The sequence below is a fragment of the Apodemus sylvaticus genome, chromosome 7, assembly GCF_947179515.1.
Source record: "Apodemus sylvaticus chromosome 7, mApoSyl1.1, whole genome shotgun sequence".
In the NCBI taxonomy this organism is placed as follows: domain Eukaryota; kingdom Metazoa; phylum Chordata; class Mammalia; order Rodentia; family Muridae; genus Apodemus; species Apodemus sylvaticus.
The window spans coordinates 62256868-62273563 of record NC_067478.1 but is presented as its reverse complement, the minus strand read 5'-3'; the positions used below and the strand labels follow the sequence as shown (position 1 = coordinate 62273563).

At 43.6% G+C, this 16696-nt stretch overlaps 1 protein-coding gene across 1 annotated transcript in view; it reads left to right on the top strand.

The window, feature by feature from the left end:
- Positions 1-8195, top strand: part of Ca12 (carbonic anhydrase 12) — a 52991-nt gene extending 44796 nt beyond the window's left edge. The window contains exons 9-10 of the mRNA XM_052187961.1: positions 4749-4836; positions 5553-8195. Of these exons, the coding sequence (XP_052043921.1) occupies positions 4749-4836; positions 5553-5622 (158 nt within the window). The 3' untranslated portion in view covers positions 5623-8195. The remainder of the gene's footprint in view (positions 1-4748; positions 4837-5552) is intronic.
- The last annotated feature ends 8501 nt before the right edge of the window (positions 8196-16696 follow it).

The window sequence follows — 16696 nt, the reverse complement described above, 5'->3', positions numbered from 1 at the left end:
GTGCATGTTATAAGCTTGCTGAATGAATATAACTGACCATTTCCTTTCCTCTTTCCTCCCCAGTATATCTTCTTTCTAAAATGGCTTACACATAAACCAAGCCAGTTGTTGAATTTCAAGTCTTAACTTCGCTCTATTCTCAATCTGCCAACAATATTAAAACCACGTGTAAAGGAAATTCAAGACTAGAACTTGCAATCAACGTTTAAAGGCCTAGAGGAAGTTGCCAACTGATGTCATACTTTTTGTTGCTCTGTAATGACAGGGATATAAGCTCCCCATCCTATTATCCATCACCACTTAAGCGCTGACAGCCGGGGCCACTGGATCCCGCTCGTAGTACAAGAGCTGGCACGACACCTGGCTCAGAGCAGTGCAGCATGCATGCTTGCAAACTGGGAGGCCAAGTCCTCCATTCCTATCCCAGTTCTATAACCCAGCCACTGCATGATCTGTCTGCTGATGCCTTCTGAGCAGATTTCTTTGTAGACGTTATTCTCTGACTAGATTGTATATGGTTGATTAAAAAATAGTTCCCAGTTAGATACACCCTTCAAAGACAGTAATGTGTGCTTGGCTACCGAGGGCATTTTCCTTAGTCAAGTACAATTTGAAGGGAATGCTACCAAGGCAGTCACTTGACTTGTGGCTTACAACATCATTCAGTAAGAGTCACCTGTTACCATTCTAAGCCAATGTCATGTTCTTAAGTATTTGAACCCCTGGTAAACCTAAACTCTCCTGGCTTATCTCATAAGACTGGAGACCACTGAAGACTGGTTTATGTATTTATCATCCCTACATATCATGCTGTCCATGAAAACAGTCCATGCTTTGACTGGACTTTGAAATAAGAAGAGATTGCATCCTGCAATCCAAAAGATTTTTTTTTAAAGCTAGAAAATACTAGACTGTTCTTCCAGGTACGCCAAGATGTGTAAATGAGCACTTGCTCTTCGGGCTGGACTTGTCTGTGTTTGTACTTGAGGCTTCAGAACACCTCAAAAGCAGTTAACCAGCATCCTCGGTGCAGCCAGATGCCAGCGGAAGATGCAGCTCCTGAGCCAGCCAGTCCAGGTAGCAAGGCCTTTGTGTCAAGCTGTTCCCAACCTTCTCCAGGTGTCCTGGACAATGCAGCTGTCCGTATCTGTGTGCTGTTTCCTTTTGTGTGTCATATTGCCCTGTCTCTGCTCACTCTGGCTGGATGCCCCAGTGCTCAGTGGAGGCCCCGGGCAGGCAGCACTCCCTTATATTCTCAGCATGAATCAATCCTCTTAGAAACTATCTCAGAGTCTTTCCTGCTAGGTTCTCAGCAGCTGGCTCTTAGGGGCCACCTCTGAGAGCAAGCCTCTCTGTTTTCCCCATCTGACTCCTTGTTCTTCTTTAGGGACTGTTTGGAAACAACCCGTTTCGTTGTTAAGCGGAACATGACCTTCTCTAGCTCTGTCTATCCCACACCATCTTTGATACCTGTACTGTACTTAGCCACAGGTTGGCCTCACCTGGCTGAGCCTCTGCTGAGAAACACCTTGTCTTCTCTCTCTGGCTCTAGTTCTTGTCATCTCAGCATTTCTCCCCGAAATTGCTAACCCCTGACTCTTAACTAGCAGGTGCTTTGGCTCTATCTTTGGTGGACCTCAAACCCACTAAGAAAGATCTTTCTCCGTAGACCTTGGTTGGTCCTGCCTAAATTGGTAGGACGGCGTTCTAAGCACATCTTTCTGTCTTGGGCATCATGGGAAGTAGAATTGTTAGGGTGACACTGCTACCTGAGTTTTTCTTCCTTGACACTTAGGTTCTCTGCCTGCATGGCCAAGCTTCTTTGTTTTTTGCAACATAAAGGTCTTAGCTGAAAATTCACCTATCCCAGTCTCTGGAACTTTCTTTGTCTTCATCGCTCTTTAAGGTTACATCATTGTTTCCAAGGAGAGGCAATTTAGTCCCTGACAAGAGGCCACCCAGGAGTGAGACATGGGCTGGAGTACTGGGCTAAATTATGCCATTGTCAAAATACGCCAGAGCAAGCAAAGGTGAACTGTGGCTGCAGAGAGTCCACCAAGCTTGGCCACTCTGGAGGAAAGTTCCACTCTAGGGCCTAGCTCTCCACAGGCTTTGCTTAGCAACCCAAGACCACAGCACACAGGTACCTCCTTCAGCCATGTAGTAGGAGCATTCAGCTCTTAGGGTCTGTGTGGCTTTCACATGTTTATGGTGACTATGAAATAGATGGTCTAGCTTGAACAACCTAGTGAGGTGGGTTGCTGGTGAGTCTTATGTGGCTGGACCAGCACTAGCTTCTGGAGCTTGAGGAACAAAAGTGTTTCATCACAGGGCTAGAGAAGAAACAGCTAGAGCTTAAGATAGACATGAACAAGGTCTCTAGGTGCTATGAGAAAAACAAACCCCAGAAAACTCAAATACTAAGTTGTACTGTGCTTGACCTTCAGGCTAGGGGGAGCACACAGTAGGTGCTGTAGAAGATTCTCCCCCGCCTCCCAGGGAACCTGCCCTCTGTACATATCATGCCATACATTGCTACCCATGTTCAGTTTACCAGGGAGGCCCCAGCAGGCTATCCGAACAGGGGAGCTACTTAAGAACTAACGACTGGTGGTTGCCAGCCAGAACAGAAACAGTCCACCTATCCTTGGGGCACTCTCCTTATGACTCAGGTTACTCTGATAGTAACCAAGGAATCTCCAGGTCAGGCTCATCTCTGAGGCTTGGCAGGCTTGGTGTGAAATTGTAGAGTGGTGGAGAAGAGATAAAGGTATCCTAGCTCCTGTTGAGTCAGTCAGGCCCCGGCCACAGGATAGGAGAAGGCAAGTAAGTGAATCCTCACCTTGCGGCCTCTGGTCTTGTGAAAGCTTCGGTAGTTTGAAAGCCTCAAGGGTGAATTCTTCTTACCTCTGCTGGCACCTCACACTAGTGCTCACCTAGAGTCTTGGTCTTTATGCTGTACTTTACTGGTGTAGGCTATCTCTGGGTGTCAGACTGAGTTACCACTGTGTTGTCACACTCAGGATTCTAGTGTTAGAACAAACACCACAAAGGCAGAGAGGCATGGAAGCAAGCAGGGGTGAACACACACTCGCTCTATAAGTTTCAGAAAACCAGGAGAAAAGAGGATGTCTGTAAACAGAGACTTCTTTAGATGAAAGTCCTGGCTGAGAGAAAGAGGAAGAGTAGTGAGAACCTGTAGGAGGCAGACTCCGGGCTTCCCGGGAAAGTTGTTGTGACTAGGTTCTCCCATTTATTCAGAAGATGCAGTTACAGGGGACTATGTCTTCTGAGATCCCTACTATGCTGTGAGATTTTACCTTCAATGGCTGGCCCCACTCAGAACTCTAAATTCACCCTACTTATTCCTAACAGTGATCCCTTGGGGGAAGTTGTAATACTCCAGTCTCTTGAAGTAGAGAAGATAGGTTGGTATGTGGAGGCGTTTGTCCAGTAGGACCAAGCAGAAATGGAAAAGAAAGAGCCACACCATGATGATAGAGTAGGTGGGAGTAGAAGGCTCATGGCAGGTTCTACACTGGGGAATTAATTCAAGTACCAGAGAAGCAGGCAACAACCTGCCAAGGAAGGTTGGTTCTTACGCATCTTTACTTTTCCTCTTTGGCCACCATGATTAAAAACTGAAGTCTTGTCCTAGCAAAGAAAGTGACCATGGTAAAGGAATACAGGATGGAAAGGAAAAAGTATGGATCCCTAGGTGGGAAGTTCCCCTCCCCCATCAACCTAAGCCCAAGATAACCATCCGCTAATATGAATAAGTTCTGGAATACCAACCAAAATTAAAAGGTAGAGTTTTTTTGCTATGCACTGGTCAGATCCATCATGGTCTGGCTCTAGATTAACTTCCAATCTTCTCTCCCCCTTTTAAGTAGGACTGCTTACCGACACAAGACTGAGTTTGGGTATGTGGCTTCCTGAGTGTGCATGCTACAACTGGGTGACCCCATGATTTTCAGTGTGATCTGGGCCTGTGCAACTTTCAGCCCATCTTCTCTGCTTCTCTGCTGTCGCTTTGGCTTCTGGTGCCCCTCAAGCTGCTCTAATTAAAAAAATGAACATGCCAATCAAATGCTTCTCTAATGAAAGACCAATCACACTGTAATGTGTATGCAAAAATTCCACTTAAAGTCAGTCTGTTGGTTAACATTGGAAGGCACTGTGTAAAAACATACCCAAGGCCAGTGTTAAGGTCAGGTGGCTGGCCACATGACCTTCACCGTGGGGTTGGTTGTTTAGGACTGCAATGGAAATTGGGGACAACAGTGACAGAGTCATTCCAAGGGAACTTACAGCCAGGAAACAAACACAGATCTTACTTTGTAGCACAGAGTTTCTCACAGTGTGGTTCACAGACCACAAGCATCAACATCAGCATCAGCTGGAGATAGTTGAAAATAAAATGCAGATTCCTGAGTTCCAGGTCCAGTAGCTCAAACCACGTCTCTGAGGGATGACCTTTTGGAAACTCTACATTGTGAACATGATCCTTGGGCAAGTTTGAGAACCCCTGCTAGAAACCATGCAATTTGCATAAGATACTTTAAGTACAGCAGCCAGTGGCCCTTTAAGCCACCGAACCAGAGGCTAGACTCTGAGAACAGAGGTGAGGAGATGATAATGTTTTGAGGACAACCATGTAGCTAGGACATAGTTTCCCATCCGAGTGCTCTGATGAAGATGAGATGAGGCAACGGGAGGAGGGTGACATGCTCCTGCCTCTTCCCCAGGCATCATCCTTTCCGTGGTCCTGGCTGGCGTTCTTGGGATCTCCATTGTTCTGGCAGTGTCTATTTGGCTCTTCAAAAGGAAGAAGAGGTGAGTTGGCTTGGATTCAGACTCCCCATTCTGAATGTATGTCTTATGTGTCCGTGATGATTGATCTATCTGGCAAGACAACTTGGCAGAAGAGCAAGCCCCTGTTGTGTAACCCGACACTATCCTAGGAGTGTTGCTCTCCAAACACTGTTGGTCATTTGAGGGTTATTGTGCTCAGGTGTGAAGGTGACCCTGCCTAATTAGCCTCTATTCCTAACTAGCCATGTGACCTTAGGCAAGTTTGTATTTGTCTTTGCACTAATATCTGTACATGTGGGTTTTCTTCTATGAATCAATAAAGAAAAATGAAGAAAGCCCTGCTCTCTCACTCATACCAGCTATACATGTCTTTTGTCCATAGTTTTATTGCCGTGCTTGTATTTTCCTAAGACATACTTTATTTCTTCTGGTACGGAAAATAAGGTTTCTAGGAATTATGGCATCAGAACTTTGAAGTGGAGTGGGGGTAATAATGAGACCTTCTTTGGAATGCAGATCTAGTATGACCAGGCCTTGAAAACAGAAAACAAATAGGTTCAGGTTTAGTTAATGCTTAGCATGATACCATTCTCTCTTAAGACCAAAGGACCTGGAAAAAGTCCTCAAGAGAGGAATCCAGACTTCTAAAACTCCTTCATCTTACACCTGAGCCAGGCTGCTCTCTGGTGCGTGCTCTCTTTTGACTAACAAGACTTGTGTTCTTATTGTTCCTATAGCAAAAAAAGTGACAACAAGGGAGTCATTTATAAACCAGCCATCAAGAAGGAGGCTGAGGTCCACGCCTGAGGTCCCTGGCAGTCTCAGACATCCAAGGAAGGACTTTGCTTTGGACACTACATACTTTGGCTCTCTGGACACTTGAAATACCTCAAGGTGTTCTCTTGAGCTCACCTGTATCCCCTTCCCCCAGACTCTTGGAGGTTCCAGCTGGGCCTCCCCTGCTCTGCTGTTACGACCACCCCGGGGTGGCCAGTGAGTGGGATGAACTGAACTAGGGGGCAGGAGTTTTGAGTGGATTTTCCAGCTGTGTGAGATGGCTAATGATTCTGAATTCTGGGTCACAAACCTAACCTGCTGGTAGGCCATTATGGTTTGGAAAACACTTCCATCTTGGGTTCTTCCTGGTCCATTTCCAGGGCCCTGAACATTCTAGCTATTCTCCAATCTTCCAGACTATAACCTTTGCTTAGGTGACACTTTTGAAACTCAGCTTCGTTCCTCAGGGAGCAGTTTGTCTTCCTTGGATTTCCTTATGCTCTGACAGACTGCCCCCAAGCCTGACCTCACAGCTATGGGGAAGAACTGAGACAGGAAGAATCAGATTATCAGAAAGAAAGGAAAACTATAATATACTGCGGCATTTTTATAGTCCCATCTTTTGGGTTACAGACATTGACCGAGCCTCACAGCAAGGCAGGCTCAAGTTTTATTCCTTGGTGGGGATGAAAGGGAGACAAACAAAGAGGGGAAACAGAGAGCAGGAAGGCGTAGGTTGTTTGTCCAGGAGTCTTCCTTTGTACTCAGAACTGGAATCAAGACACAATGTGTGTGTGTGTGTGTGTGTCTGTGTGTGTGTATGGGGGGTATCTACATTATCACTTACTTAGTCTCGGGAGGACAATTACCCTTCAGATTCCACTCCATTACTTGAAAATGAATTAGTTCCTCTGTCCTGTAGTAGATGTGAGTCCTGTTTTGAACCCTTGAGAAACAGACAGAAGCAGACTACTGGACAGCTTTGCTTCCTTTGCTCAAATGTCAGTTCTACCTTGTCTGATCTTCCTACTGCCTACTCATTGTCAGGACTGTCTACTCCACTGGCTGTGAAGAAGTCTAAATAATGTCTAGGTAAAATGTATTTTCATACTATCAAAGCAGGAAGCCATCTGTGTAGAGCTAAACCAGGTCCTGGTATTTAAGTACTGAAACCAAAAGAATGTTTCTAAGAATCTCCCTGTTCTTCCCCCCTCAGTGCCATGGTTTCTGGGAATGCTTAATCCCTTCTTCATGTTCTTTCCATAGAGGTGAGAACCCTATGGAGAGCAGTCAGTGCCAGGGCTCAAAAGAAGTCACCAGGCCCTAATTGGTAGTTCCTTGTAGTTCATAGGGAGTTCTCTGATTTAGTCTCATTTTGACAGCATGGAATGTCCTCTTAAAGAACAAGATATATATATATATATTTCTTCTTCTTCTATCCCTCCCTCCTGACTTGATAAAAATATTTTCTGCTATCACAATGTTTCACAGTGGCAGCCCTGTGTCTTTGTAGCATAATTCACTGGGCAAGGTTACAGGTGATTGGATGGGGGTTCAGCTGTGTGTGTAGTATATGTGCATGCACACAAAACCTCTGACAGCCTTGGAGTCTAGTGCCGCCCTAGCCTTGGGGCCAACATGTCTGATGGTATCACCACAGTAAGGACAAACCTCAATAAGAAGCAACACAATTTAGGTGGCTTCCTGACCTTGGTCCAGGATTGTCAGCCAGAAGCTCTCATAAAGCAGTCCAGGGCAGCAAGACTGTCTTAAAGAAGTATACACTGACAAGTTATGTGAGAGTGCAGCGTGGTCGTCATAGCTGGCATGAGGACAGGTCATTAAAGGAGAAATGCTAGGAGGTGAAAACAGTGGCATTTCTCCTTCCCTCTTCCCCTTCAGCATGGTCCAGTCATTCAGTCCTCGCTCAATCCTCATGGCTGAGATGAGACAAAGCCATGGAGGCAGAAAGAGCGCTCCAAGGATCAGCGCTGTCAACCTTTAACTCTTGAAGATGGAGCTTTCTTCAAATTCAGAATCATTCTGTGGACACCTGGCCACCACGGAGGGAAAGTGGTGCTGTGGTATATGAGGCACAGCTTGCCTTGCGCTCCTTAACTCTGCTGTGCGAGGTGCAAGGTGGGTGCCTAGGAGAGCCTGGCTGGGCACAGGGCTGGGCACATGGCACGTGGAGATGACCAGCACAATGCATGGGTGGATGGGGGCACGCACTGGGGACCCAAGGAAGGCACTGGCTTCTGCAATCTTTCCTCTAGTCCTAACAGGAGAACCTGAGTCTCTCTCTTCCTTTTTAGTATTAGAGTAAATTCTGTTTCCACGGCTTTAATAGGCATTCTAAAATTTGCTGCACTGACAGTCTAAATAATATTTCTATTCCTCTCCCTCTCAATACTTGTTGAAGACCTCCTGATTGGCCCTGAGGAAGTACCCAGGGTAACAATATCCCTGGGTCCCTGTCCCTTAGCCCATAGGCCACTGTAATAATTGTCTGTTTAGCATTTTCATATTTATTGTACCAATGATTGTAATAAAAACATACACTGAAAGTTAAAGAGATTATAATAAAAACATTTTTCACATCAGACTGATTTTTTTCTGAGGCAAGAATGGATGAAGCATTACCACTGGGGATGAGTATCTAGTGAGAGCAGTGGGGCTTGTCATCTGCACCCAGCTCTTTGAATCTGGCTCCAAACGAAAACACAGATGGACTTAATCACTTAGGATGGAGGAGTATGGAGGTATATGATGTGCACATCTCTGAGTCATATTGCTGTTTATTAGTGAGGCTGGGGAAGCCAGGGTAATTAGGGGAGAGTTTAGGAGGGAAACAGTATAAACAGAGTCTTGAAGAACAAGACACAGATTGCCTAGGAGTTGCAAGTCTGAGACAGAAGCATCAGGAGGCCAAGCATCAGGTGCTCTTGCAGAGAGCTGGTTTGGTTACCACCGGCCATGTCCAGCAACTCACAATCACCTGTGACTCCAGTTCCAGGTGAATCAACACCCTCTTACCCATACCCACACCAGATTTGGAGAGATGAATGGGAAAAGAGGAAGTAGCTTAAACCAAAGGGTTATAACTATAGGAAACAGGCCTGTCTCTTCTTACCCCTGACAATACTATATGCAGTAGGTAGATAGCCTCTCTTGGCTGCCTATTTCATTATTTGGATTCTTTGCAAAACATACTATCATCCCCAAATAGCCTTTTGCCTAAATCCAGATTTCACATACTACTTTGCTGATGAGGCATACCATTCGGGTTATAGTAGGTCCCACCTTTTTTTTTTTTTTTTGAGTTATTTAGAGAACTACCCATGGGTAGTATGCTCTTGGAGGTGACACAGCAGCTGCCCCAGCTTTGGACTAGAAATGTTGACAGTTGCTTTACCAAGAACCCAAGCTTTGGCATCCTTTGGGTGTCATGGCATTTTCAGGGATGCAAAGAGGTTGGGAGTGAGGCAGAGCTTCCTGAAACGTCCATGCTTTGGACTTGCTCCTATCCCTCTAGGCAGGAGGCTGAGGACACTTCCTGAATCAGGCAGTATCTCCTCTCTCTGCAGCCTTTATCCACATTCTGTAAAATCAAGACTCACCTAGGTTAAGCCAGGAAAGCATTCAGGTGGAAGCTACCTATGCCAGCATGCCTTCAAGCCCTCATCTTGATCATGCCCTCATTTAAATACAGTTAAAACGACCTAAGCTGCGCCTTGAAGAAAAAGTCACAGGATACTTGTGTTCCCAGACCTGGGGAGGCTGAGGTAAGGAGGATCAAGAGTTCAAGACCAGTCTCATCTACATAGTGAGACCCGGTCTTCAAAAAAAAAAAAAAAGGATTTGAACAGATGGAGAAGAAAGACTATGAATGTATTGAGTATACCGTCCAATGGAGATAAAATATAATTGCTACACAGCACGATTTATATAATTGCCACTGGTTTTTAACATATAGGTTGTGACCCCACTTGGGATTTGTATTATCAGATATTTACATTATAATTCCTAACAGCAAAATTAGTTATGAAGTAGTAACAAAATAATTTGTGTTTGGGGTCAGTACAACATATGGAACTGAAGTTTAGGGTCTTAATATTAGGAAGGTTAAGAATCACTGCTGTAATCTTTGTAGTATCCATACAAAAAGGGGGATAAAGAAACCAGTGACATTTTAATAATAATCTATAATCCAAAGGACCTAAGATAGTGTCATCTTACTATGTAATCAGCATTTGTAATGAGATATTTCAATTATACCATCATATGACTTAAAAATCTGTTGTATATTTTACATGTGTGCCATATTTATTGCACAGGGGGCATTAGGTCTAGAGGATCAACCTGGGGTTAGAAGGATGGAAATGGGAGACAGATTTTAGAGGCCATCATAGAGGGAAGGAGACAGGAAGAGGAAAACCAAGCCAAGGTGAGCAGGTTAGGAAGCCTGGACTTGGTTCCTCCTCTCCTCCTATTTCTTCCCTGTAACATCAGCAGCTTCACAGCCCTCCTGACCCTGGACACTGCCTGGAGGGTTCAGGTGTTGTGGAGTGACTTGGACCTGGGGTGCCCCAGTGCTTCCTCCTGCCTTCTACTGTAGATGGTACCTAATTATCCTCAATAGAACACAGTGTCTCTTTCTTCTTCCCTCCCTCCCTCCATCACTCCTCCCTTTTCTTTAAAGTTGTTGGGCCCTCTCTCCTACAAGGTATTTCTAGGTGCCAGGCAGCTGGAGAGGCTAGGTTCTAGCAGAGTGATGCACACACGAGCTCTGTGGATTGCAGTGTTCACTGTGGATCCACCCTACGTTAGAGAGTGGTGTTCTTTTAGGGTGTCACAAACCCCACGAGGTTCACTCCCACGAGGAAGAGAGACCTCCGGGACATCTGCAAGAAGCAGAGGTACAGTCCTTATCACCGTCTGCAGGGTCTATCTGGGTCTGGCCACACTGAGCTGCCATCCTCTATGAAGGTCACCCAGCCAGGGGTTCCTAGTGCTTTGGCGGCTCAGATTTGACTGTTGCACAAGGTTTCAGGGAGATATGAGGCAAGGTGCCATGAGGAGAACCTCCTGCTCCACTTACGCTTCTTCATTACTTAATGACTCGGCACAAACAAGGGCCAAATTCCTGGCTGCACTGAATGATTCACCGTAAAAATGTTTGCCACCAGGTGACATACATATGATTGTATGTCATGCATTTGACTGTATTGTGTCAGTATGACTGTAGGTCAACCAGCAGTTTGGTAGTGCCTTAAACAGCCTTGACTGTTTCTGTGTGCTTTCACTCCGTGATGCAATCACCCAGGGAAACCTTAAGCACTGCTTCCATCTCCTAAGTGGGAAACAAGTATCTGGCTAGCTATAGACCATCGCGGTCTCCATCAGCAGAACTAGGGGTCCCTCCTCAGGCTATCTTTGTCTTTGTCTCTACCTCTCTGACTCTGTTTCCATGGCTCTATGTCTCTGCCTCTGTCTGTCTGTCTGTCTGTATTATGTATGCAAGCATGCATGTATATATGTATGTATTGTGTATGTATACATGTATGTATGTGAGGGCGTGTGTACATGTGTGCTCAGAAAGTTGACATAGAGCACATGCGGATATCAGAGGACAACTTGCACGAGTCAGTTTTCTCCTTCGAACCATGTTAATCCAGTTGGTCCAACTTAGGCCTTCAGGCTCACCAGCAGGTACTTTTACCCGGATTTGTCTTTATGGTCTAGAAGTACTTTTTTGTAATAGAACTCATCATCCTTGCCTCAATCATGCAATGATCCCAGAGATTGGAGGCACTAAATGATTTCTAGAAAGGTAACAACTTCCTGCCTCCAGTGTGTTTGGTGGCATTAAACTTTGACTTCTACTCAGGTACAGTCTGAGCCAGCATTACCAGCGGCAGTGGGCAGAGGAGCTGACTCAGCTCCTAGGGTATTTTCTTGACCTCTTATTTAAGTAAAACTAAATTCCCAAGGCCGTGTTTATTGGCCTGTCTCTTTTCCTAGTCTAGAGAAAAACAGTAAACACATATAGTGTGAGTGTGTGCTTCCCCGTCAATACTTGGATATCATTTCATATGAGAGAATTCTAAAGAATATAAACATAGTGACAGACAATAGGTCGATGGTAGCCTGGGGAGGCAGAATGGTGTGTGTGTGTGTGTGTGTGTGTGTGTGTGTAAGGATTACACAAGTATATGAGAAGTGGCTGACCTAGTGAACATGCTCATTATCTTGGTTTCTCCATGCATGTCAAGAATGCACACATTTTACACTTTAAATAGAAGCCTTATTATAGCAATTATATATAATTCAATAAATATGGGGGAAAGGGGACCCACAGAGGGCAAGCCATCTTATCTCCTCTTGGCCACCAAGTAGGAGAGGCTTGGCCAGGGCTGTATCACCTTCCCTTAGCCTCCCACTATGGGAAGGAATGAGCTCTCTCTTCACGTGGCCAGCTATGACCTCCCAAGACTGTAAGTCAAACTCATCATTTCCACTTGAGTTCACCCCTTTCAAACATTAACTCTTTTAATGGCCCACAATGTGCACCACAAACATAGGATTCCTGGGCTCAAGGGCATGCTGACGCCCCTACAGCAGCTCAGTGATGACATAACCAACTTGGAGAAGCAAAGACTTTTCTAGTGAAACATATAACACAACCAGGTAGCTTATCTGATTAAACCAGGTCTCACATGTCTTAGTGTTTCTTCTTGTGACTAACATAGAACCATTTGAATCCTTTCCTTGGAGGGCCATGGAGCCATTAACAAACACAGTTCCGGAGCTGAACACTCCCTTTAACCACCAGTAAATTGAAGATAGTATTCCTCCTATCAACTAAAGAAAGCGGTTTTCAACTGACTAACTCACATACCATCTCGTTTGAAAGCAAAGCTTTAATGAATTGTCTGCTAAGTGTTGAATAAGTGGTGAGGATTCCAGCATAAGACAAAGGCCACTGACGATAACATATAGTAACCAGAACAAAATGCTATGTTGTCCATTAACAGAAGAATGACTAACCAAATAATGGCATATACACAAAACTAAATTCTATTCAGCAATAAAAAGTTGCAAATATTGATATTCACTAGAACAAATGAATCCTGGGAAATCGTTGGGCAAAAGAATCCAGAAGTAAAATAGTTCATGTTATTCTAGTTATATAAAGTTTAAAAAGAACAGGACATTTTTGAAAATTAAAAAATTATATATATTTGAGTGTATATGGGGAAGAGGTACATAAGGCATGGTGTGCGCATGGAGTTCGGAGAACAAGTCTGTGGAGTCACTTCTCCTACTTTTTGACATGGGTTCCAGGGACTGAATCCAAGTTGCCATGTTTGTGCGGCAAGCACCTCCATCCACTGAGCCATCTTGATGGCCCCAAACAAGCACAATTTATCTCTGTTGATAGACATGAGAGCCACGAGTTGTGTCTGTGTGGAGGGGCTTGAAGGAAGAAGAACAACCATTAGGGAAAGGATATGTTCTATGTCTTGGCAGGAGAGGAGTATAAGAGTACACAGGGGCCAACATGTATATATTCCATCACAAATCATTTTATTGACTGTAAATTATGTCCCAATTTAAGAATAAACCATGTGAGGGATTGTAGTGGAGAAAGCCACTTACTTACCTTACTAAATCTAATAAAGTCAGGTAAGGCTTCACACAGGAAAGGATACTTGAGAAAGACCTTGAAGTCAGATGCTTCCCAGTTGAAGCTAAAAAAAAAATAAAAATGCAGAGGCATTCATGGTACAACTAGCTAAAGGAAGTCCCAAGGATGTAGTTGGAATACAAGAATGGAGAGCAGGTCTTTGACTCACTTTGAACTGATTTTTATAGAGTGAGATATCCTGATTCCCTTCTGTATGTGGATACTGTGTTTTCTCAGCTTTATTTGAAGGGGCTTCTTTTCTCCAGTGTTTGTTTTTCAAAACATCTTTGTCAGAAATTAACTGGCTCAGCTCTGGGCTTCTTTCTTGGTGCTCTTTCTTCTACTCTATTAGTGCGCATGTCTGTTCTGATGCCAGTGTCATGCAGCTTCTGTGGCTACGAGTGAACAGTATAAGGAATACTCAAAGTCCTTAGTCATCAGGGAAATGCAGATCAAACAACTCTGAGGTTCCATCTTATACCCATCAGAATGGCTAAGATAAAGAAGCTCAACTTCAAGTACTATATTATGTAAGAGTAGAACAAGTGTATACTTCTGTCCTCATTACTGATTTTAGGAAAAAAATGTTTCTCAGAGTCTCATATTACCTAAATATAAGGGGCTTTCTCCAATTGCCTCTGTAAGTCTTCCTGTCTTATCCACTAAGGAAAAACTAAGAGAAAGCCCAAGATGAATTTCAGTGAAAAGCTGATAATTTTAAGATTATGGGACAGTGGTTCTTAACATATGGATCCTGACCCCTTGTTGGGAGGTTGCATATCACCTGCATATCAGATATGATTCATAACAGTAACTAAATTACAGTTATGAAGCAGCAATTAGATAATTGTATGATTGGAAGTCACCACAACATGAAGAACTGTCAAAGCATTAGGAAGATTGAAAACCACTGTTATAAGATATGACCCCCATATTGCTGCAACAACAGAACTCCAGTATTGGTGTGTTGCAGAAGAAGGTGTAAGACAGTCTCTAAAATAAGTACTAAGGGAGGTCTTAGTCAGGGGACAAGAAAACAAGAGTACCCCAAAAGGACCCCAAGTTTCTGGCTCAAACAGACAACAAACCTAAGGAACCCTGTTTCTACAAATAACCAGAAAACATTGACATAGACTAATCCAATGCAGTTTAACATGAAATTCATCCTGAGAGTTGTCTTACTTACTAGGTGACTCTAGCTCTTGACAGAAAATGAAAAGTAATATTAAGAAGCAAGATAGAGGTGACTAAGAGTGGGGACAGGTGTTCAGATTCCCAGAACTCATGTAAATGCTGGGTGGACATGGTGGCCTGCTTGTAATTCCAGCGTCAGGAGGCAGACAGGGGACTCCCACAGCAAGCTGGATAGGAAGAGTTGCCATATTAGCAAATATTGGGTTGATCGAGAGACCTTGTCTCAATAAGTCAGATGGAAGAACAACCTAACCAAGGCTAATTCCTGACATCAACTTCAGCATTCACATGGATGAGTCTCACATACAAATATGCGAGCATGTGCACACACAGAAATACATGAGCCTACCAAACACACACATGGAAATAGAAAAAGAGGCAAAAAAATCTGTCTAAAAAGACATGGATTTTTATGTTTTTCTTTTTTTAAATATATATTATATATTATAATATATATATTAATTCAATATGTATGAGTGCTTGCTTGCATATATGTATGTGTACCACATGAATTCAGAAGAAAGAAGAGGGTGTCAGAACCCCTGGAATTGGAGTCACAGAAAATTGTGAGCCGATATGTGGATGCTGGGAACTGCACCTGTGTCCTCTGCAAGAGAGCAGGTGCTTTTAAACAATAAGCCACATCTCCAAACCCAGATTTTCCGTTTTTTTTAATAAGCTTTATGAGTATTTCTTAAACCTAATTCATTTAATCTAAAATTTAAAAATATTATTTGTAGTTATGCACATGCATATATGCCTATATGTAGTATGTGAGCTACATACGCATGTGAGCACAGATGCCCATGGAGGCCAGCAAGGCTGGATCCCTTTGAAGTTGGAGTTCCATCTGACTCTGAGCTGCCAGATGTAGTTGCTGGGGACAAAACTTAGTCCCTTTGGAAGAACAGTACACTGTTCTTAATGGCGGAGCCATCTCTAGACAGCCCCTCAACTAAAAATTTAATTTACTGACATTAAGTTGACCTCAGTATTCCCTTCTTATTAATATGAGATCTCTGGTAATGCTCCATTTTCATTTTTGTTCTTAGCTATGTTGTTTTGTCTTCCTTTAGCTTTAGCTTTTCCTAATTTTTGATTGTGAACATCTGTATTTATCTAATAAGCCTTTGATGCTAAATATATCCCTCTCTCGCAAGTCCCGGGGACTTGGATGTGGTAACTGTTTTCCTCACTTCTACATCAACTTTTTTTTTCTTTCTACTGACTCATTCCCATCATAATACATTTCTAACATAGCTACAGCCTCTGTGGCTCCTTGCCCTCCCCAGACTCTCCTCCCACCCTCTACAATACTGTACCCAGGAGACTGGCATGTCCTCATTCTCTAGAACCCACTCCATTTAAGTGATCAGCATTTTCTCCACAATGAAATTGTTTCCATAAAGGTCATGAGCAAGTTTCACCTCTTCACATTGCCATCCACTCCTGCTCTGCTTACTCATCAGTCAGCAGTATTTGTCAGCTTCTGCTCTTGTTCCCAGCATACCACCCTCCATGGGGTTTCCTCCTCCCTCCCTCCATCCTTCCCTCCCTCCTAACTCCTCCCCTTTCCAGCTCTCCCGTGGGTTCCTGACCCATGGTTCTCAGCCAGCACCTGTTATTTTGTATCTATATAAACTGCCCAGTGCCCGTCATCCTTCTAAAATCTAAAACCGTATGTATTCAAGCCTTTTATATTACTCATAATTAGTAGCCTATGTTATAATTTCCTTAACAATAGTTACTGATTTTTGAGGCAGGGTCTCACTGTAGCTCAAGCTTGTTTGAAGTGACTCACCATCATAGGCCCTGGGATTACAGGTCTGAGTTTTATGACTGGTTAAAACTATGGTTAATCTATGTGGTTAACTAAGTTCTCTAGTGACAAAAGCCTTTGTGGTATATTGTTTCTTCCATCCTTTAAACCTGTCTAAACAGTCTGTGTGAAAGGCAACCCCCAAGAAAGCACTATGTGCTCCCCTTTTTATTTTATCCAAATAGTTTTTTAAAGTCTAGTTTTACAAGATTTACCATGATTTACACTTAAATAACAAATATCATATACAAGTCACTAAGCCTTAAAGTCTTGAGACTCACATGTTAAAATCTCTGTTGAATGGAATACAAGTGTTCTCCTCAAATGTGGACCGTTAACCAGCTTAGCAGTTCTATTCTAATTTTTGATGAATTGAAGACAAAATATTTATATTTTTCTTT